The 21,935-nt window shown below is 51.0% G+C and overlaps 1 protein-coding gene across 5 annotated transcripts in view; it reads right to left on the bottom strand.

The window, feature by feature from the left end:
• Window positions 1–8,658, bottom strand: part of POMGNT1 (protein O-linked mannose N-acetylglucosaminyltransferase 1 (beta 1,2-)) — a 31,145-nt gene extending 22,487 nt beyond the window's left edge. Inside the window, exons 1-3 of one of the 5 annotated variants that reach the window (XM_038414139.2) lie at window positions 8,370–8,658; window positions 7,099–7,310; window positions 1,993–2,101 (exon numbers count right to left, since the gene is read on the bottom strand). In XM_038414139.2, coding sequence (XP_038270067.1) covers window positions 1,993–2,101; window positions 7,099–7,224 — 235 coding nt within the window. In that variant the 5' untranslated portion in view covers window positions 7,225–7,310; window positions 8,370–8,658. Of the gene's footprint in view, window positions 1–1,992; window positions 2,102–7,098; window positions 7,340–7,698; window positions 8,182–8,369 lie in introns of those variants that run through there. The other 4 variants (XM_038414138.2, XM_038414137.2, XM_038414135.2 and 1 more) reach the window with 4 other exon arrangements.
• Between the last annotated feature and the right edge of the window lie 13,277 nt (window positions 8,659–21,935).

The following is a 21,935-nucleotide window of genomic DNA, read 5'->3' as shown; positions in this document are numbered from 1 at the left end:
TGGGTGGACAGAAGTCCACGTCTCCAGAAGCACCATGGCTGACAGTCTGAACAGAGAAGTCAAGGCTGGATAAGGTGGCCATGCACACGTTCCCAGAATGCCAGACTTTTCAGTCCTTCCGGAAATAGCGTGGGCCCACTCCTGCTGGCATGACCTTGCTTGTGTGGTGCGTACAATGTCACACTGCACAGAGAATGCCATTTGGAACAGCATGCCACTCCACCCCATCTGGTTTAGTCTCAACACTGGACAGGGGAAAACCACCCAAAAAGAGAGGGCTATCTGGTCTAAAGCCGGACAAATGGCCTGGCGAAGGATAGAGCAGACCTAGAATGAAGTATTATCTCTAGCAGCATGCAGAGGGTTCATTCAATGTCATGGCTAGGGCTGGTCAAAAGTTTTCCATCAAAAACTGTCTTTCCAGCAGATAAATGGGGGTTTCTGTTACACAATTTCCCTCCCCCCACAAAAAAGGTTGCTTTCTGGAAGATTTCTATGCTTCCCTCAAAACCACCAAAATCCTGAAAGCTGAAATATTTCAGTTTTGACGTATTGCCCTAGGTACCTCATGGGAGTTGTAGTCCCGTTTCCTCTCATCCCCATTCTCTTCTATGGGCTGGGCTCCCTAGACAAATTCAATGTTTAGTTGGCAGCCGGTATCAAGCGGAGTGCCCCAGGGGTCCGTCCTGGGGCTGGTTTTGTTCAACATCTTCATTAATGATCTGGCTGATCGGATGGATCACACCCTCAGCAAGTTCGTGGATGACACTAAGCTGGGGGGAAGAGGTAGATACGCTAGAGGGTAGGGATAGGTCCAGAGTGACCTAGACAAACTGGCGGATTGGGTCAAAAGAAATCTGATGAGGTTCAACAAAAACAAGTGCAGAGTCCTGCACTTAGGACAGAAGAATCCCAGGCGCTGCTACAGGCTGGGGACTGACTGCTTAAGTGGCAGTTCTGCAGAAAAGGACCCGGGGATTACAATGGATCAAGCTGGATATGAGTCAGTAGTGTTCTCTTGTTGCCCATAAGGCTAACAGTAGTTAGCTGCATTAGTAGGAGCAGTGCCATCAGATCGAGGGAAGTGAGTATTCCCCTCTATTTGGCACTGGTGAGGCCACACCTGGAGTATTGCATCCAGTTTTGGGCCCCCCCACTACAGAAAGGATGTGGACAAATTGGAGAAGTCCAGAGGAGGGCAATGAAAATAATTAGGGGCCTGGGGCACAGGAGTTACGAGACGAGGCTGAGGGAACTGGATTATTTAGTCTGCAGAAGAGAAGAGTGAGGGGGGATTTGATAGCAGCCTTCAACTACCTGGAAGGGGTTTCCAAAGAGGATGGAGCTTGGCTGTTTTCAGTGGTGGCAGACGCCAGTACAAGGAGTAAGGGTCTCAAGTTGCAGTGAGGGAGGTCTAAGTTGAATATTAGGAAAAACTATTTCACTAGGAGGCATGGTGAAGCACTGGAATGGGTTGCCTAGGGAGGTGGTGGAATCACCATCCTTAGAAATTTTTAAGGTCAGGCTCGACAAAGCCCTAGCTGGGATGATTTAGTTGGGGTTGGTCCTGCTTTAAGCAGGGGGTTGGACTAGATGACCTCCTGAGGCCTCTTCCAACCCAATCTTCTATGAAACTACATCTCCCAGGGTCAGGGGACTCCCCATGATGCAATCACTGCCCTTCACCATGAGGTAAGACCATGGTGCACCATGGGAGATGTAGTCCTACAAGGAGCCTAGCCTATACAGTAGAAGAGTGAGCGCACATGGCACCTGAAATACAACTCCCCTGAGGCACCACGCCAGCATTTCCAACTAAAAATATTTTTGGTTTAGATTTTGTTTGCCAAAAAAGTGGATTCCCTGCCATGGAAAGTTTTGACAAAGCCCGTTTTCTAACCAGCTCTGGTTACGGCACGGCTGCACGCATTGGCAGGGTGGCATGGGAATGCATTGACTGCTGCCACCTCGACCCAGGCCCCTCAGACTCACGATAGTCTTGGGCAGACTCCTCCTCCCCCTCGCTGGCAGCTCTTCTAGTGTCCAAGATCAGCTTAATATTCACAATCACAGTCACAAGCAGAAAGAGGACGGCACCCATCTGCAAGGCAAAAAGCTCTAGGTCAGTTACACGCCACACAACAACGTGTTGGGATAAACCACAATACGATCCTCACAGAGGATCTCAGATAGCCATAGTTTTCCCGAGCACACAGAAGAAAGGGTGGTCCAGTGGCTAGGGTGTTTGTGTAGAACTTGAAATACCCAGGTTCAATTCCCAGTTCTGCCACCCTCTTCCTGCGTGATTTGGGCTAGTCACTTAGCCTGGCCGTGTCTCAGTTTCCCTATCTGTACCATGGGGATAACACCCCTGCCTCACCGGGTTGCGTGAGGAGGGGAAAACACAGCCATTAGAAGAGTGCAAACGTCAGGAAATTCAGCGTTACACCTCTGACAGAAACCTTAACTCCCCCTGCATTACGATCTCTGCAGCGATTCACACGCCCAGATGAGTGCAGTCAGAGGTCTAGGGGAAAGAGAGGAGAGTAGAGCAGCATTTTATTTCCTCTGACTGCCTGGGGAGAGCAATGCAGTCACCTCCATGACACTGAACGCTGCAGAGAACGTCACATGGCCCAGCTGCCTGTGATGCTATCGTAATGAAAGAGCCTGTCGTAAGGCAGACCTACGAGTGGACAGAGGTCTCTACTGGAACTTCAGGGGTGAGCTTCCTGTACCAATTGCCTTCCTTACTCCAATGCAATCCTCCCCCAGTCACCTTTGGGCTGAGGATATAGCAGGAGATAGAAATGACCTTTCAGGGCTGAAACTGAGACAGAAAGGGTGACCAGTCCCCTAACCACATGGACTGGGGCTCTGGCACTCCGAGTTCAAATCCTGGTGTTGCCACACTCCCTGCGTGACCTTGGATAAGTCATAGAATGACTCTCACCATGTTAGTGTCCCTCCCATCTGTAAGAGGAAGTGGATACCCCTCAACTGGGGTAAGGACGGGTTTAGATGCCAGGGGGGCTATATACATAGTTTGAGTCACAAAAGCTGGAAGTCACTAAAGTAGCTGATCACATCCCCACTGGAAGCAATACCCCCATCCTCACAGCAATGGGATACAACAAACAAGAGACAAGGCTCCTTCACTCTGCTACATATTCTGGTGCCCAGCCTGCCGGCTTTAGCTCTAGTTAATACTCAAGAGAGCCTTCCACCAAAGCAGCCGGCACAAGATTATTTATGACTGCAAGGTTGGAAACTGACCGATGGAGAATGCCACTTGCTCACTGGGCACCGAATACGTCCATCACACACTTGGCAGATGGGGAGGGCAGGTCCACTGAGCCACATGGCCTCAGTCCAGCCTGGAGTTTTGTTATTGTCTACCGCCACTTGACTTCTATTAGCAACTGCCTCATTATACTGGTGGAGCTGTGTCTAGGAGCCAGGTTATGAGGAAAGACAGCAGAATAAAAACAAGACCCAATTAGTTGGTAAAGCCTGTTGGAGAGGAGCAATCCAGCAAGAGAAAGCCACCCTCCCAGCTACCCCTTCTGCTCCAGCTTTTCACTGAAGCACCCAGAGTTTTTCCCCTCTTGCCGGTGGTAGCCAGAGTTGGCAAGAGCAGGCTTGTTCCAGGGAGCCTGCTGCATGGTGTGCCAGCCCAGATTTTAGAGTAGCAGCCGTGTTAGTCTGTATTCGCAAAAGCGAAAAGGAGTACTTGTGGGACCTTAGAGACTAAGGAATTTATTTGTTATTGACGCTGACAGCATCGTTACATTGGTTCCGAAGAGCCTTTAGATAGCACCAGGGTCTTATACAGCTCTGCACAGAAACACGTTCCCTTCTTGTGAAGGCTCGCGCACACACACACACACACACACATACACACACACACAGAGAAAGGGCTCCGATATAGGCCACATGGGCCGGGAGGATGCCACTCTCCTGCGGAGCGGCTGCGAGGCTACGTAGACTAGCGGCCATGCAGCAAGATAGAAGGCGCATCCATGGATTTGAATGACTGGATTTCCATTGCAATGCCCATGGAGCTAGAAAATCGACCCCAAGGGCTATGGGCCACCGATTACATCCATCAGGACGCCTAAAAGCGTGTTCCTTTTGGACAGCAGGGACAGACACAGGAGCAGATCCTGCCCAACACAGGGGTAAAGGGCTTATTTAACAGAAGAGCAGCGCTACCAAATAAGGGTCAACAATGCACAGGTAACAGGATGGGGAAGGGGGATGCAGAGCAAGCAGCCAGCACAGGCTTTGTGGGTCTCTGACATAGGAGCAATACCATCAGTTTCCACCCACCCCACTGCGAAAGTGCTTCTTTAAAAGGTCCCACCTTTACCCAATAAAATCAGAACCCGACTGGTTCATACCCAGCCATTTATTTATCTACAAACAGAAGCAGCTGTAAAGCTTCCCATGTACCGAGGAGCTATCGTTAGACCCACAGGCCCCGTGTTTGGGTTGTTTATTAGCCATGGCCTATCAACAGAAGCAATAAATATCCTTAGAGGGGCAACAGCAGCAGCTAAAGAGATCTGGGTTCTGTCCCCCACTGACTCACTGGGTGATCTCAGACCAGTCACTTCTTTTCTCTCTTCCTGTTTCACCATCTGAAAAATGGGGCCACACCAACAGCATTGGGGGCTGGCAAAGCTTAATTTTCTATGTAGGTTTTTCCAGCAGTGCCCATCACAGCAGTCCTCAAGCACCGAACAGGCCACGTCGATGTACAAAGCATAGATCACAACAGCTTCTCCTCTTCACCTCTCACCAAGTTTTACAAAAAGAAAAGGAGTACTTGTGGCTAAGGTGCCACAAGTACTCCTTTTCTTTTTGCGAATACAGACTAACACGGCTGCTACTCTGACACCAAGTTTTAGTTCATCAGCATTACAGTTTTGCTTTGAGATCCTCAAATGGAAGCTGACAGGCAAGTCAAGTGACTATTAATTTTTCAGTAACAGGTGAACACCCCCTTTAAAATTTTCCCACCCTGGCACAGGCTCATTCCCTTCACCCCTTGCCCATCACTCTCCCACAGCTAAGTCCAGAGTCTCGGCAGGACGCACACACGGGCTGGCCAGCAAGCTGCGGAACTGTGCGGCTTTCCACAGCTGCTTCTGAAGCAGCCGCCCAATGCCTCGGGCATGTCATCCCCCTCAGCTGGTCACTTCCAAAGGGATTCAACCAGATCTTCAGCTGGGGTCAAACTGGCTTCAATGGAGCAACACCAGGTAACACCAGCTGAGAATCTGGCCTTCAGCTTTCTAGAGTGCACACACATACGTGCACTTGCCAGTGCTTTATTACAGGGCCTCTAAACTATTTGCTTCTGCACATGCAGAGGCAGGATGGTCTAGTGGTTACAGCCCTGGCCTAGGACTTGGGAGTCCTGGGCTCAATTCCCTGCTCTGCCACAGATTCTCTGTGTGACCCTGGGCTTAGCCTTTCAATATCCCCGTTGTACAGATGGTGTCACAGCACTTTCTTAGAAAGCGAGAACGGCCATGCTGGGTCAGAGCAATGGTCCATCTACTCCAGTCTTCCAACCGTGGCCTATGTCAGGCACTTCAGAGGGAATGAACAGAACAGACAGTCAAGTGATCCATCCTCTGTGGTCCACTCCCAGCATCTGCCAGTCATAGACTGGGGGCACCCAGATCACGGGGTTGCATCTCTGACCATCTTGGCTAATTGCCGTTGATGGATCTATGCTCCATGAATGTATCTAATTCTTTTATGTAGAGGTTTGGCCTTCACAACATCCCCTGGCAAGGAGTTCCACGCGTTGCTTGTGTGTTATGTGAAGTAGTACTTCCTTTGGTTTGTTGTAAACCTGCTGCCTATTAATTTCATTGGCTGACCTCTGGTTCTTGTGTTATTCACTCCCACACATAACGCTTCCTTATTCACGTTCCCCACATCAGTCATGATTTTATAGACCTCTATCATATCCCTCCTCCCCCCGTAGTCATCTCTTTTCCAAGATGAGAAGTCCAGTCATTTTAATCTCTCCTCATATGGAAGCTGTTCCATCCCTTAATCATTTTCGTTGCCTCTCTGTACCTTTTCTAATTCCAAGATATTTTTTGACATGGGACCATCTCAAACTGCATACAGTATTAAAGATGTGGGCATACCATGGATTTATATAGTGGCATTATGATATTTATTGTTTTATTACCTATCCCTTTCCTAATGGTTCCTAACATGGCTACCTTTTTCGACTGTCACTGCACACTGAGTGGATGTTTTCCCCGAGACTATCCACAGCGACTCCAAGCTCTCTTTCCTAAGCAGCAACAGCTAATGTAGACCCCATCATTTTGTGTGTACACTTGGGATTCCCCTCCCCCCCCCCCGCAATGTGCATTACCCGGATGTTGTGAGGATATATACAGTAATTGCAAGATACTCAGATACTATGGCGATGGGGCAGCTCCTGAGATAGCAGAACATGGTTTTGATTTGTCAGTCTATGAGCGAAGAAAGAGCTACCCACTCTCCCTGCAGCACCGAGAATGAGAGCATCTCTCTTGGTAACGCACAGGGATCACCCAACAAAAAACCGACTGGCTCTAGTTTCCCTGGCCAAGATCACAGCAGAGAAGCCATATTAGTCGAAGCCTTGCAAGGATTTCCCTTTCCTCCTAGATGTCAAACCCAGAGCTAGCGCTCAAAACTAGGCACCAAGCAAGCCCACCCTCCTCTCCTGGAAATGCTATTTAACAGTTGCTGAGCTGTGCTTGTCCCAGTAATAAACAACATCTAACTACTGGTGAAGTCTATAAAAAAAAAAACCCTTTGTCTGCAGGGGAAAAAATCTTTAACTGGCTGCTGGCACTTGCTGTAGCTAAAGGAGGGTCAGACTCATTCCATTTTGCATTTTAAGAGTAAAATGTAATTCAGGTGGCTTCTGACTGGACAAGTTATTCCCTTCCACTATGTTAGGTCACAGGGGCTGCAGCCACTTCCACCAACATAGAGACTCCATAATCCATGGGCTTTGCAAGTTTATCTTCTTTAATCCCATAGGCAGGATTCGCATTACTCCAGAGAACTCACCTGGCATAGCCGCCTGACAGCTCTCTGATTCATCAGCTTGTACTTCCAGGCGAGGTACCAGCTCCGGTTTTTCCACGGGACAAACTGTTTGGCTGGAGCGTTGGGTTTCCACTCATCCATTATCATGGGGCAAGGAGGATGGGTGAGGGGAGCAGCCTGGGGCAGCTGTCAGGATCTGGTAGGCTCCGGTCCCATTCCTTCGAGGGTCCCTGCTGCGATAGGATCAGCAGGTGCATAAGACCTGTGGTTGAATCAGGAAGGGATAACCTCTTCCACCCACTCCCGGCCTAACACTGGGCAGGGCAGGAAGAGAAGAAGTAGTGCAGGTGCTCTGGATCAGAGTGACCCTTAGGGCAGGAAGTTAGCTGCAGGGCAGACAGATGTCACCCCGAGCCAATGTCAATGCAAAAATCAGGTCCCTAGCACAATCAGGAATGATAATTTGCCAGCAGCGTGAGCGTCCCCATCCCCTCTTTCAGGGCTGAGGGGCACGCGTCATGATCCGCGATGCTTGGCTCAAGGGGTTGCAAGAAGCTCTGTCCCTGGGCCACCGGTTACAATCTGGCAGAGGCTGGCGGCAACCAAGAGCCATTTACTGACCTGCGTGGAGTGAGCTGGTGTCTTCAGTCCAGTTCTTAATGGAACAGGGGTCTGCAGCAGGGACAGCCGCGGTGGCACTGGCACATTGCTCACCAGGAAACCGAGCTCTGCTCTCACCCCACGCTGCCCCACACCCTGGTCTGGGCTCATTAGCGAGAGAGTGAGGACACTCTTGTGCCGTCCCATCCCGTGCTGTTCCAGGGGCTCCCTGAGAAGGTCAGGGAAGCAGCCACACCAAGCAAGGGGAGTCTTTAAACCCACCAGGGTGTCATGCACACTAGACAGGAGCAGGGGGGCACAGAAACCCCCAAATCTCAGCTCCCCTTCCCACGACTTGCCCCACGCACCCAACAGGAGTGCTCCAGCCGCAAAGTCACCGCCGCGCGCTGTAATATTAGAGGAAGGGGGCCCACTGCCCCACGGCACCCAGGGGCAGGGCACCTAGCAGGCAGGCTGGCTGGCTGAAGTATCTCTGTGGGGCCTGGGCTCTGACCGCTGGAGAAGGTGGAGGGAAGGGGAGTTGTAAAGGCTAAGCGGGGGGGGGTTGGAGACCAGCTCTGGGGGAAATCCACTAACAGAGCCCCCCCATGCTGGAGAGGAGCAACTGGGGAGGGCCTTCCCCTGCATGCATCACTCCTCCCCCCGCCCCATGCACTCGGCCACCGGCGCACCTGTCCCAACGGAGGCGGCACACGGATTTGCAACAGGGTTGCCGCAGGGCCGGGCGGGGATGGCGGGCGGCGGGGGTCTCCCGGCTCTGCAGCGCCCGGGGGAAGCTCCTCGCTGGCTGGGAAGGGGGGGGGGCTGCACCTTGCAGCGGGGCCCCCTCCTCGGGGACGGGCGCTGGGCTCCGCGGAGGAGGAGGAGGAGGAGGAGCAGCTGCCGCCGCCGCCCCCTTCTTCTTCCCCCGCTCGCGGCGCCGCCGCCGCCGCAGCTGCTCGGGGGAGGCCGGACTCGACGCGCCCGTCGGCTTCCGGCGCGAGCCGCCTGCTCTTAAAGGGGAAAGCGGGCGGGGGGGGGCCCACTCCGGAGCCAGCGGCCGCTTCCCACGTGGTGCCAGGTGCCCCCCACTTGCGAGGGCTTTGCAGGAGCCCCGGGGGTCGGGGCGCCGCTGGGCGGCGGCGGGCGTCGGCCCCTGGGCTTGGCAGGCGGGCGGGGCGATGCAGAGCGGGACCGGCACCGGCACCGGCACCGGCACGGCGGCGGCTCGCCCCTCTCCTTGCGCAGCGTCTGAGCCCAGCGGCAAGCGGGACCTCCCCGCGCCCAGGAGGCAAAGGGCGGCGCGAGCGGGGGCTGCTCCCCGGGAGGGAGTCGGCCTCCTGCAGCGGCGTGTCATGCGCCCTGTACTGCCCGCGGAGATTTTCCTGAAGCTCGGGAACGCTTTGCGTTCTGGCCCCAGCTATCGTCCAAGGCCCTGCCGGTACGGCAGGAGCAGTATAACCCTATTTATTGTTTTATTAACAGGGGTAGAGGTAGTGAGTAATTGGCTGAAGCTCACCCAGCAAGTCAGAGCAGGCCTCCAGCGGTGTTGCTAACTCTTGCGATGGGTTTTTTTTTCTTTTCATGAATCTCGAGATAGTGGGAGGAGGGGAGGGGTTCTTCAAGCCCCAGCTCCTGGAGTCATGTGAGTTTGTGAGCTAGCTCAGTTTTCATTTAAGAAAATAAAGTTTCTATCTCTTGTGGTTGCAGAGTAAAGCTGGAAAATGTGAACTGAGGGCATGCTAAGGGCTCGGAAACCACAAGGAAAAAAGTACCCAATCTTTTAAATACACATGATTTTTAAGCAAATATTAGGCATTTTTTGAGGGGGGGTTGACTCATGATTTTTGAATGATTGCGGCTTGCAGCATTCCCATGTCCTCTTCTGTCTTCTTCTCTCTCAAGCAGGAAAGTCAAATCTATTTTAGATTTTTCTATAGTGCCCATGTATGTGGTAACAAAGCACAGTGAAATTGATTGCAAGTAATTATTTGTATCACTAGAGGCCCCCAACTGAGATCAGAGCCCCATTGTGCTGGGTGCTGTACATTCACATAGGTTAGGAACTAAGAGGAAAGGGATAGAGAATAAAACAGAAAATATAACACCACTATATAAATCCATGGCATGCCCACGCCCGCTCCTTGAATACTGTGTGCAGTTCTGGTCTCCCCGTCTCAAAAAAGATATTGGAAAAGGTACAGAGAAGAGCAATGACAAAGATTAGGGGTATGGAACAGCTTCCATATGAGGAGAGATTAAAAAGAGTGGGATTGTTCCCTTTAGAAAAGAGATGACTAAGGTGGGATATGACCGAGGTCTATAAAATCATGAGTGATGTGGAGAAAGTAAATAGGGAAGCGTTATTTACCCCTTCACATAACACAAGAACCAGGGGTTATCCAATGAAATTATGAGGCAGCATGTTTAGAAACCAAACAAAAGGCAGTACTTCTTCACACAACACACAGTCAACCTGTGGAACTGGTCGCCAGGAGATGCTGTGAAGGCCAAAAGTCTAACTGGGTTCAAAACAGAACTAGATAAGTTCATGGAGGATAGGTCCATCAATAGCTATTAGCAAGATGGTCAGGGCTGCACCCCCATACTTTGGGTGTCCCTAAACCTCCAACTGCCAAAAGCTGAAACTGGATGATGGGATGGCTCACCCAAAATTGCCCTGTTCTGTTCGTTCCCTCTGAAGCATCTGGCACTGGCTGCTGTCAGAAGACAGGGCACTGGGCTAGATGGACCATTGGCCTGACCCAGTAAGGCCGTTCTTATGACACAGTCTCTTCCGCAAAGAGCTTGCAGTCTAAATGGATAAGACAGAATTATTATCCCCATTGCACAGCTAGGGAAACTGAGGCACAGAGTGATGCAGTGATTTGCTGATGGTCACATGGGGAGTCTGTTGCAGAGCCAGGAACTGTACCTAGATCCTGTGAATCCCAAACCGGAGCCTTAACCACAAACCCTCCTTCCTTGCTAAACCAGTCTTGACAGACCAGGAAAAGAACTACCCACCAAACAGTGCAGAGTCTTCAACCAGAAGTCAAACAAAATTGTCATAGCAAAGTGGCTATGGTAAAATGGCTGTTTAAGAGAGAGGCCGATTATGGAGGAGTACTTCCACTGGCAATGGTATACGCCTGATCTTTCTCTGTTCTTGCATGAGGAGTGGATGATTCCTCCGGGGTTAAGAGATACCCTGAGGCCGTGTCTCCTCGATATAGATCATAGTGATGTTGTCATCAGATACCTGGTGGTAAGAGAGGGCTGCCAACTGGACACAGGCATTTTAAATAACAGATGCTTGGAGCCTTTGGGAGCTCACCGAGATCTGTGCTCTGTCTGTACTAGTGAGCCATGCCAGATCGGGTGGTGCGCTCAGCTGCTATGTTTAGAAGGGTGACTGCTATCTTTATTTTGGGCGACTGTAGGACGGGGTATCCAGTCACATGGAGGAAGCCAGATGTTGGGAAGGTGAAGGTCACAACATAAAGTCTGCCTCCCTTCCCCCCAGCCCTCAGCCCTTTAATGGGAGGGTACCACTGGCATGGTTGTGATTTTGAAACCAGCACTGGGGCCGGGGAGGATTAGGGGATCCATGTTCTTTTCCATTCAAGGGACTTACTCAGGCCCAGATCCTCCTACTGGGGGTCACGCTCACCCAGGACAACTTGCGGGCTCACTTTTTTTTGCTCGCCGGTAATTCGCTCTCCTCTGAATGCTGAAGTGTCAAAGTTTGCACGGGAGCGGAGGAAGGAAAATGAAATTAGACATGCGTGGAAACTCGCTCTGCTGGCATCAAAAGCGTTCTGTGGGCTGACATCCCCACCCCGCTGCCTTTGTGAGGGGGCTGTTATTCCCAAGCCACAGACATCCCAAGCCCTGCTTCTGAACGGGGGATCCCTGTGGACCCCCAGAGAGCAGTTTGCAGGATCGGGTCCCTGATCATGACTGCAACATTGCTGCAGCTATTCATCAGCACCAGGTAGCAGATACTTGAAATTCCCCAGTACCCTCCGACATACTGGACAGGGTAGCTCTCTGTAAGGGAAACCCCCAGGCTGGGATCACCCCGCTCCCTGCATGGAGGGGGCTGCTGCACAGAAAAGTTAACCCAGTCTGGGGTTATTTTTAACCTCCCTGAATATTCCCTGTGCCGGGTAGAGCAGTGGATCTCACAGACAGCCTTCCATAGCGCCCCTCGAAAAGAGAGGGGGTGCTATCGAGGGAGCAAGGAAAACCCTTCCCATGGAAGGGCTCTATAGAAATGGCATTGACCAGAGATATCACCCTGGCCTAGAAGGCAGGAGATCACTGGTTTCCAATCCCCTGCTGCCACGTCACGGAGGATGGCATAGTTCCAGGGAGGCAGTGCAGCCTAGTAGATTATCTCTGGGACTGTGGAATTCTGCCACAGACTACGTCCCCTTTCTGTGCCTCAGTTTCCCTATCTTTAAAATGGGGATAATGATGCTGGCCTTGTTTGCAAAGTGCTTGTGGATCTATGGATGAAGAGCGCTAGATATTCTCTCTGAGGTGCCACCGAATGGTATATCTAGACAACAATCTGCATGTTAAACCCTTTGTCGGCACACATCATTCAGTGCCTGGGTTGAGACTTGAACCCACGACCGGCCCATTGGCTCTAATATCTAGACCACAGACTTTCATGATCCCCCATTGCCCATCAAACGTCTCCAGTGCTACTGAACAACCTGGCACAGGCAGGGTTGCTGTGTATTTCTGCACCTCCCCCATAGAGCTGACCCGCTGGGCTGCTGAATGGACCAGGCAGAGCACAGCTGTGTACGCAGGATCCTTGCATCCGCGACGTGGCAGCAGCTGGAAGATCTGGCAGCAGGAAAGTTATGGTCCACAGATGTTTCAAAATCATTCATCTCCTGTGGTGCTCAGAGGGATGACAATTTGCACAGAAGAAATTTTTTGTGCACATGGCCTGTCAAAAATTAGAGGGAACATTGCCCGTGGGCCATCCAAGCTCTACCTGATCTCCTCCTGCCCCAGTGGGGCCAGACGGGAAGTGCCACTCATTTCCAGCAGCTTCCCTTATGTGGGACCCTGGAAAGCCTAAGGCTGCTGCTGGAGGGGGGATGTCTTTCTCCTCCAGCCCAGATCCCTTCCACCAGGCTGCACGGTGCATCAAGACGGTCAAGGCCTCTGAACTGCACGGAGAGAAGAGCAGGGACCTGTCGCTAGCTGCAGTGATGGCTGCTTGGCCGGAGGGACTGATTGCATCGTCGCACCAGTAGGGGCCAGTGCAGGCTTTCTCACAGTTTACATCCGATGAAGTGAGCTGTAGCTCACGAAAGCTTATGCTCTAATAAATTTGTTAGTCTCTAAGGTGCCACAAGTACTCCTTTTCTTTTTGCGAATACAGACTAACACGGCTGCTACTCTGAAACCTGTCACAGTTTACAGGCTTCTAAAGTTTTCCAGGACTTTCCCACAGCCCTGGGTCCCATGCTTGCCCGGGGTTTGGATCACAGTGGCACAGCCCTAGGACACGGGGGAGTTAAATACGGGACATCGTTAGACTTTCATCGCGTCCATCCTGACAGTCTCTCCTCTAACCCATTTGTCCTGGAGCCACTACTCCCTCGTTCACGGACTGTCCCCTGGAGAGGCTGGTGCTCGCTCTGTCTGTCCCAGAGCTGGGGTGGGGGTGAGGGGACAGGATTTCCCATTTCAGTGAGAGACACTGGGCCCTTCGCGCTGCAGGGGGCTAATGCATTTTGGTTTTGCGGGAGCTCAGTTCGGGACAGAATAGGCTGGTCTGCGAGTTCGAAAGCAATGCTAAGATCTCAGAACGGACCAAGAGTAACCTTTGGGTTCACAGTGGGCTCCTGTTTCTCTTCTATGCCCTGTGTGAACAGTACATGTAGAGCCGTCTGCCTGAGGGACTCAGCTGCCCCCCCTCCCCGACCCAACTTGCATATCTGAGCAGCTCATAAGATATTTATTCTCACACAACACCTCAGTGAGGCACGGTGGAGCTGTTCTCCCCATGTTAGAGAGGGGAAACTGAGGCACAGAGAGGCTTAGGATCTTGCCCAGGGTCACCCAGGAAAGTCTGCGGCAGAGCAGGGAACAGAATCAAAGTCTCCCAGTCCCATGCTAGCACCCTGCCCACTGCACTGGAAACCCCATCGGTTGGGCCACTGCAAGCTACAGGAGTTAAGTATTGCGAGGGAGGATCCTGCACCAGCCGGACCTGAATTAGATCGGCCCTAAGGGGCCTTCTCCCATTGATAACTTTTAGGATTCTGCACAATTAAATAGCGAGACAGGAGCACCTGGGACACCGCCTGCCTTGGTTTTTCTGCGTGGGTCAGCACAGATAGTTTTTACAGCTGCCTCGATAACAACCTCTCTAACAGAGCCACCAGTAGGGCCTCCACCTAGGAGCTGCCGCACGTGCTTCTCCCACTTGAACTAAAGGAAGAGCTCCATGAGCCCTGCTGGTGGTAGTAGGCTGTTATCCTGTAGTGGACGCACGCTCGGCCAGTGTTACATCTACAGCACTTTGTCTTCCACCCCAGGAGCTGGAGAGTGGGTGTCAATGGGAGACCCATCCCCTCTTTTTGCCCATCCCTATCTCTCATCCTCCTTCCCTCAGGGCAGACCAGCCTGTGCCCATATCAAGACATAGGCCACACACAGGATCCTTGGCAGCAGCCATCTGGCTGACCCCACCTTTTCATGGCGTCAGGCAGTAGAGGAGTGGCAGGGCAGAGCTGGGCAGGGTCCCCCTTCAATTCGCTTCTCTGCTCAGAGCTGGCCCAGAGTCAAGTTGGGCCCCCTTCAGCAGCCTAGCTGAACCAGCGCCGGTTGGGGACTCTAGCTAAATTAGCAGCAGGCTGACTCCACCGAACAGCCACAGGGCGAGCCTTGCTGCCTCTAGGCTGCTGCGCTAATTAAGTGTCGTGGCTATTGATGTAAATGTCACACTGAGGGGGAAGCCGGCTGTGGCTTCCCAGCCGTTATCCACTCAGCCCTGCAAGTCCAGCTGTGAAGTGCTCTGAGTGAAATACAGTCTAGGAGCCAGAAGCAGGGCCCGTGACTTGAAGGTACAAGTTGTCCCCAAATCTGAAACGGTTGTGGGTGAGGACAAAGTCACAAAGCTCAGCCACCAGGTGTGCCGTGGCCTCATCAGGGATACTGTTCCTGACGGCTTGTAGCCCATCCTCGTGTGGAATATTGGTGTGAAGAGTTTCTGCGTCCATGGTGGCCAAAATGGTGTTTTCTGGAAGATCACCGATGCACTGTAGTTTCCTCAGAAAGTCGGTGGTGTCTCGAAGATAGCTGGGAGTGCTGATAGCGTAGGGTCTGAGCAGAGAGTCCAAATAGCCAGATAATCCTGCTGTAAGAGTGCCAATGCCTGAGATGATGGGGTATCCAGACAATCCTGCTGTCAGGGTGCCAATGCCTGAGATGATGGGGCGTCCAGGATTTCCAGGTTTATGGATCTTGGGTAGCAGATAGAATACCCCTGCTCGGGGCTCTAGGGATGTGTCCGTGTAGATTTGTTCCCGTGCTATAGCAGGGATTTTGTTGAGCAGATGGTGTAGTTTCTTTGGGTACTCCTCAGTGGGATCAGAGGATAGCGGCCTGTAGAATGTGGTGTTGGAGAGCTGCCTGGCAGCCTCCTGTTCATAATCTGACCTGTTCATGATGACGACAGCACCTCCTTGGTCAGCCCCTTTGATTATAATGTCAGAGAATTTTCCCTCTCTTGATATTGACACCTCTTCATAAATTATTGGGAGTGGACCACATCCACCCTGACTGAATTTTCACTCCGTGCATCTGAAGAAGTGGGTTTTTTACCCACGAAAGCTTATGCCCAAATAAATCTGTTAGTCTTTAAGGTGCCACCAGACTCCTCGTTGTTTTCGTGAATACAGACTAACACGGCTACTCCCCTGATACTTGTAAACTCTTTGGATAAGTAACCTTGGCTGGGCCTTCCAAATGCTACCATAATAGAATATTTTGCTGTTATGTGTTTCCTCTGCCACTGACTCACTGTGTGGCCCTGGGTGAGTCACTTAGGCCCAGATTTTCAAAACAGCCCAGCTCCCATGTTGGCACTACAATAAGTGACCAGATGTTCAGAAGAGCTCTGCACTTTGGTCACTGAACAAGAAATCTGACTCTTGTTGTACCCATGCCTCAGTTTCCCTATAAGTGACGTGGAGCGAGAATGACATATAAAGCATGCTATATGAGTTTAGGCCTAATTAACTACTATGATGGCTTTGTTATATCTGTCATGCCTTGGAATGGTCCCCTCCACGTTCCTTATCAGGACTCTGGAGCAACTGAAATAGAGACAGCTCCTGAGAACTGCATCCCCAGATTCTCCCCAGACTCAGCAGTCAGACGGGACCCCTACTAGAGCGTTTAGCTTATTCTATGCAGAGTTGGAGCTAGGCTCCTAAATCAGTGGCCCGGTTTTCAAAAGTGCAGAGCAACCACCAGCTCCCATTGGCTTCATGGGTGCTCAGTGCCTCAGAGATCAACAGCTGAGAAAGTGGCCAGAGGTTGGACAAATATGTACCTGACCTCCAAAGATGATGCTCATGGCCAGGCAGTCTGTGAAATCTCCAGCGCTCTGGGGGAAGGGAAAAGGTAGGAAGGGTTCTCTTTTGACCTGGAGCTGCCAGCTGCGGTCGACACCCTTGCAGGGGGTGGACCGGCTAATCCCTGCGGTGCCTGCACTAGCACTATGTGTACTGCTGTGGCTGTTAACATCTCCAGAGATCCCTGGGCCACACACATCTCTGCCTGACGGGAGCTTGTTAGTGCAGAGTCGTTTCAGAAATGGAGGCACCTCTAAGGACAACTTCCCTCTTTCCAGATCCTTAGCTGGTCTGAAGCTCCCCGTTGAAGTCAGTGGAGCTGTGCTGTGCCACTCCAACTGCGGATCTAGCCCAAAGGTGTCTGCTCTGTGCCCCGTGGTGGGCTGCCCGGCCCCTCATATTGGGGAAAGCAGAGAGGAACATTGCATCGTAATACAACAGCACATAGAATCATAGAATCATAGAATCATAGAATCTCAGGGTTGGAAGGGACCCCAGAAGGTCATCTAGTCCAACCCCCTGCTCAAAGCAGGACCAAGTCCCAGTTAAATCATCCCAGCCAGGGCTTTGTCAAGCCTGACCTTAAAAACCTCTAAGGAAGGAGATTCTACCACCTCCCTAGGTAACGCATTCCAGTGTTTCACCACCCTCTTAGTGAAAAAGTTTTTCCTAATATCCAATCTAAACCTCCCCCATTGCAACTTGAGACCATTACTCCTCGTTCTGTCATCTGCTACCATTGAGAACAGTCTAGAGCCATCCTCTTTGAAACCCCCTTTCAGGTAGTTGAAAGCAGCTATCAAATCCCCCCTCATTCTTCTCTTCTGCAGACTAAACAATCCCAGCTCCCTCAGCCTCTCCTCATAAGTCATGTGCTCTAGACCCCTAATCATTTTCGTTGCCCTTCGTTGTACTCTTTCCAATTTATCCACATCCTTCCTGTAGTGTGGGGCCCAAAACTGGACACAGTACTCCAGATGAGGCCTCACCAGTGTCGAATAGAGGGGAACGATCACGTCCCTCGATCTGCTCGCTATGCCCCTACTTATACATCCCAAAATGCCATTGGCCTTCTTGGCAACAAGGGCACACTGCTGACTCATATCCAGCTTCTCGTCCACTGTCACCCCTAGGTCCTTTTCCGCAGAACTGCTGCCGAGCCATTCGGTCCCTAGTCTGTAGCGGTGCATTGGATTCTTCCATCCTAAGTGCAGGACCCTGCACTTATCCTTATTGAACCTCATTAGATTTCTTTTGGCCCAATCCTCCAATTTGTCTAGGTCCTTCTGTATCCTATCCCTCCCCTCCAGCGTATCTACCACTCCTCCCAGTTTAGTATCATCCGCAAATTTGCTGAGAGTGCAATCCACACCATCCTCCAGATCATTTATGAAGATATTGAACAAAACGGGCCCCAGGACCGACCCCTGGGGCACTCCACTTGACACCGGCTGCCAACTAGACATGGAGCCATTGATTACTACCCGTTGAGCCCGACAATCTAGCCAGCTTTCTACCCACCTTATAGTGCATTCATCCAGCCCATACTTCCTTAACTTGCTGACAAGAATGCTGTGGGAGACCGTGTCAAAAGCTTTGCTAAAGTCAAGAAACAATACATCCACTGCTTTCCCTTCATCCACAGAACCAGTAATCTCATCATAAAAGGCGATTAGATTAGTCAGGCATGACCTTCCCTTGGTCAATCCATGCTGACTGTTCCTGATCACTTTCCTCTCCTCTAAGTGCTTCAGGATTGATTCTTTGAGGACCTGCTCCATGATTTTTCCAGGGACTGAGGTGAGGCTGACCGGCCTGTAGTTCCCAGGATCCTCCTTCTTCCCTTTTTTAAAGATGGGCACTACATTAGCCTTTTTCCAGTCATCCGGGACTTCCCCCGTTCGCCACGAGTTTTCAAAGATAATGGCCAAGGGCTCTGCAATCACAGCCGCCAATTCCTTCAGCACTCTCGGATGCAATTCGTCCGGCCCCATGGACTTGTGCACGTCCAGCTTTTCTAAATAGTCCCTAACCACCTCTATCTCTACAGAGGGCTGGCCATCTCTTCCCCATTTTGTGTTGCCCAGCACAGCAGTCTGGGAGCTGACCTTGTTAGTGAAAACAGAGGCAAAAAAAGCATTGAGTACATTAGCTTTTTCCACATCCTCTGTCACTAGCTTGCCTCCCTCATTCAGTAAGGGGCCCACACTTTCCTTGGCTTTCTTCTTGTTGCCAACATACCTGAAGAAACCCTTCTTGTTACTCTTGACATCTCTTGCTAGCTGCAGCTCCAGGTGCGATTTGGCCCTCCTGATATCTTTCCTACATGCCCGAGCAATATTTTTATACTCTTCCCTGGTCATATGTCCAACCTTCCACTTCTTGTAAGCTTCTTTTTTATGTTTAAGATCCGCTAGGATTTCACCATTAAGCCAAGCTGGTCGCCTGCCATATTTACTATTCTTTCGACTCATCGGGATGGTTTGTCCCTGTAACCTCAACAGGGATTCCTTGAAATACAGCCAGCTCTCCTGGACTCCCTTCCCTTTCATGTTAGTCCCCCAGGGGATCCTGGCCATCTGTTCCCTGAGGGAGTCAAAGTCTGCTTTCCTGAAGTCCAGGGTCCGTATCCTGCTGCTTACCTTTCTTCCCTGCGTCAGGATCCTGAACTCAACCAACTCATGGTCACTGCCTCCCAGATTCCCATCCACTTTTGCTTCCCCCACTAATTCTACCCGGTTTGTGAGCAGCAGGTCAAGAAAAGCGCTCCCCCTAGTTGGCTCCCCTAGCACTTGCACCAGGAAATTGTCCCCTACGCTTTCCAAAAACTTCCTGGATTGTCTATGCACCGCTGTATTGCTCTCCCAGCAGATATCAGGAAAATTAAAGTCACCCATGAGAATCAGGGCATGCGATCTAGTAGCTTCCGTGAGTTGCCGGAAGAAAGCCTCATCCACCTCATCCCCCTGGTCCGGTGGTCTATAGCAGACTCCCACCATGACATCACTCTTGTTGCACACACTTCTAAACTTAATCCAGAGACACTCAGGTTTTTCCACAGTTTCGTACCGGAGCTCTGAGCAGTCATACTGCTCCCTTACATAAGTGCTACTCCCCCACCTTTTCTGCCCTGCCTGTCCTTCCTGAACAGTTTATAACCATCCATGACTGTACTCCAGTCATGTGAGTTATCCCACCAAGTCTCTGTTATTCCAATCACGTCATAATTCCTTGACATCACCAGGACCTCCAGTTCTCCCTGCTTGTTTCCAAGGCTTTGTGCATTTGTATATAAGCACTTGAGATAACCTGTTGATCGCCCCTCATTCCCAGTATGAGGCAGGAGCCCTCCCCTCTCAGACATTCCTGCCTGTGCTTCCTCCCGGTATCCCGCTTTCCCACTTACCTCAGGGCTTTGGTCTCCTTCCCCCGGTGAACCTAGTTTAAAGCCCTCCTCACTAGGTTAGCCAGCCTGCTGGCAAAGATGTTCTTCCCTCTCTTCGTAAGATGGAGCCCGTCTCTGCCCAGCACTCCTCCTTCATGGAACACCATCCCATGGTCAAAGAATCCAAAGCCTTCTCTCCGACACCACCTGCGTAGCCAGGTACCTAGGGAGGTGGTGGAATCTCCATCCTTAGGGAGGTAGAACTGTGAGTTGTCAGCACAGCGATGGTAGTTAAATGTGTGGTTGTGGAGGAGATTGCCCAGCGATGACGGTCCTTCTTTTGCGAGTATTACACAAAGAAAAGACTAATTAAATGACATTGGTTCCATAGCTCTGCATACACAGCTCAGCTTGTTGTCATGACATTTTGCTTTCCTGCCTCAGTAGAAGAAATCACAGGTTTCAGAGTAGCAGCCGTGTTAGTCTGTATTCGCAAAAAGAAAAGGAGTACTTGTGGCACCTTAGAGACTAACAAACGAATGCATCCGATGAAGTGAGCTGTAGCTCACGAAAGCTTATGCTCTAATAAATTTGTTAGTCTCTAAGGTGCCACAAGTACTCCTTTTCTTTTTGCGAATACAGACTAACACGGCTGCTACTCTGAAACACATCATTCCTGTGATTGTTGAACTCCAATCCTTCAGGTTCACCCCTCCATGACCCAATGGCATTCCCTGTGAATTACCAATAACACCAAGAGATCAGTGAGACCGACCCCTTCCCTGTGGAGGCCTCCATCTAGGAAGGACATGCTAATAGGAAGGGACTGGGAATCAGGAATCCTACATCGTAATCTCTGTCCTGGCATTAAACTGCAGTGTGGTCTTGGTTAAATCATTTAGTCTATCCGTGCCTCAGTTTCCCCATCATAAAAAGGGGATAATGCTCCTGACCCTGCCACCTGGGACTTTTGGCAAAATTAATGCTTGTAGTCTTTATGTAGCCCACACTTGGAGAGCGTGGGTATTGGTCTCCCTCTAGTGTTCCATGTACAAGGATAAGAGTATACTACTGCTACCAGTGTTTTCTTTAGCTCAAGCAGTAGATGCTCATGCTCTGAAGGCCCAGAGTGGGTTAGATATTAAGATCCCCCAGGTGCTGTGCAAATGCAAATTATTAGTGAATTATTATTATTGTGCAAATATTGTTATTATTCTTACACAAAGTGGAATTAGACTGTGGAACTCGTTGCCATAGGATGTTGTTGAGGCCAGACATTTAGGAAGACTGGAAAAGGGATTGGATATTTGTATGGCTAACAAGAATATCCAGAGTTATAACAGTTAATGCTCACAAAATTTTGGATGGGATATAAATCCCCAGGCTGGGTTTAATCCAATCTTTAACTGTAAGGGATTAGGATGATAATTAATGTGTGTGGTGAGGGAGAATCCATGGTAGGGTTCTTAAACCTTTCTCTGAAGCATCCAGTGCTGATTGCTGTCAGAGAGACAAGATACTGGGCCAGATGAACCATGGGTGCATCCACTCTGCCAGTTCCTGTGTAGGAATGCATTTTTGCCTCTTGAAAGGAGACAGTCACAAGATCAGCAACCACCTGCCAGGCTGGCCTCCTTGCTCTGCTAAGGCTGAGCGATAAAAATAATAATAGCGAAGAAGACTAGAGATAAATGAGCTGATCAGAACTTCCGCCGCATCGAAAGAGAATCCTTGGCATGGGTGGTGGTTGAATCCTTCAGGAAGCGGCAGGCCCCGGGGACTTTAGTGCTACACCGTGCTGGTGCTGCAGTGGGTGATGCGTGCCAACTTGCTGCACTGGCTGTGCTTTGTAACACTTCAGTGGGAAGCCAGGGAGCGTGGCTAGTGGAACTGGCTTAGTTCTGGGAAGGGCTGCCAGCTAAGCCGGCGCCTTCAGACGTGATACTATATTGTAGCTGCAGCGAGGCTGGGGGTGATGTGAAATGCCTGATTTTTCACCTGGGAAGCTCAATATTGTGATTTAGGTTTTTAAGCAAATTGTTTCAGCACTCATGACGGGCCCTGGAGACCAAGAGCCGTTTGATATCTCCAGCCTGAGGATCAGCAGCACAAGACCCCCCTCGCACTGCCTGTGCCAAGAGCAGATGTCATCCTTCATGCTGCTAGTCAGAGTGCCAACGCAAGCTCCCTCCTCCTGTAGGCCATGCCCCTCACTAACCTCCCAACAGCCCCCTGCCAAATTTCCAGCACTAAGCCCT

Source organism: Dermochelys coriacea, chromosome 8 (genome assembly GCF_009764565.3).
Source record: "Dermochelys coriacea isolate rDerCor1 chromosome 8, rDerCor1.pri.v4, whole genome shotgun sequence".
In the NCBI taxonomy this organism is placed as follows: Eukaryota; Metazoa; Chordata; order Testudines; family Dermochelyidae; genus Dermochelys; species Dermochelys coriacea.
This window is presented reverse-complemented; position numbering and strand designations above follow the sequence as displayed.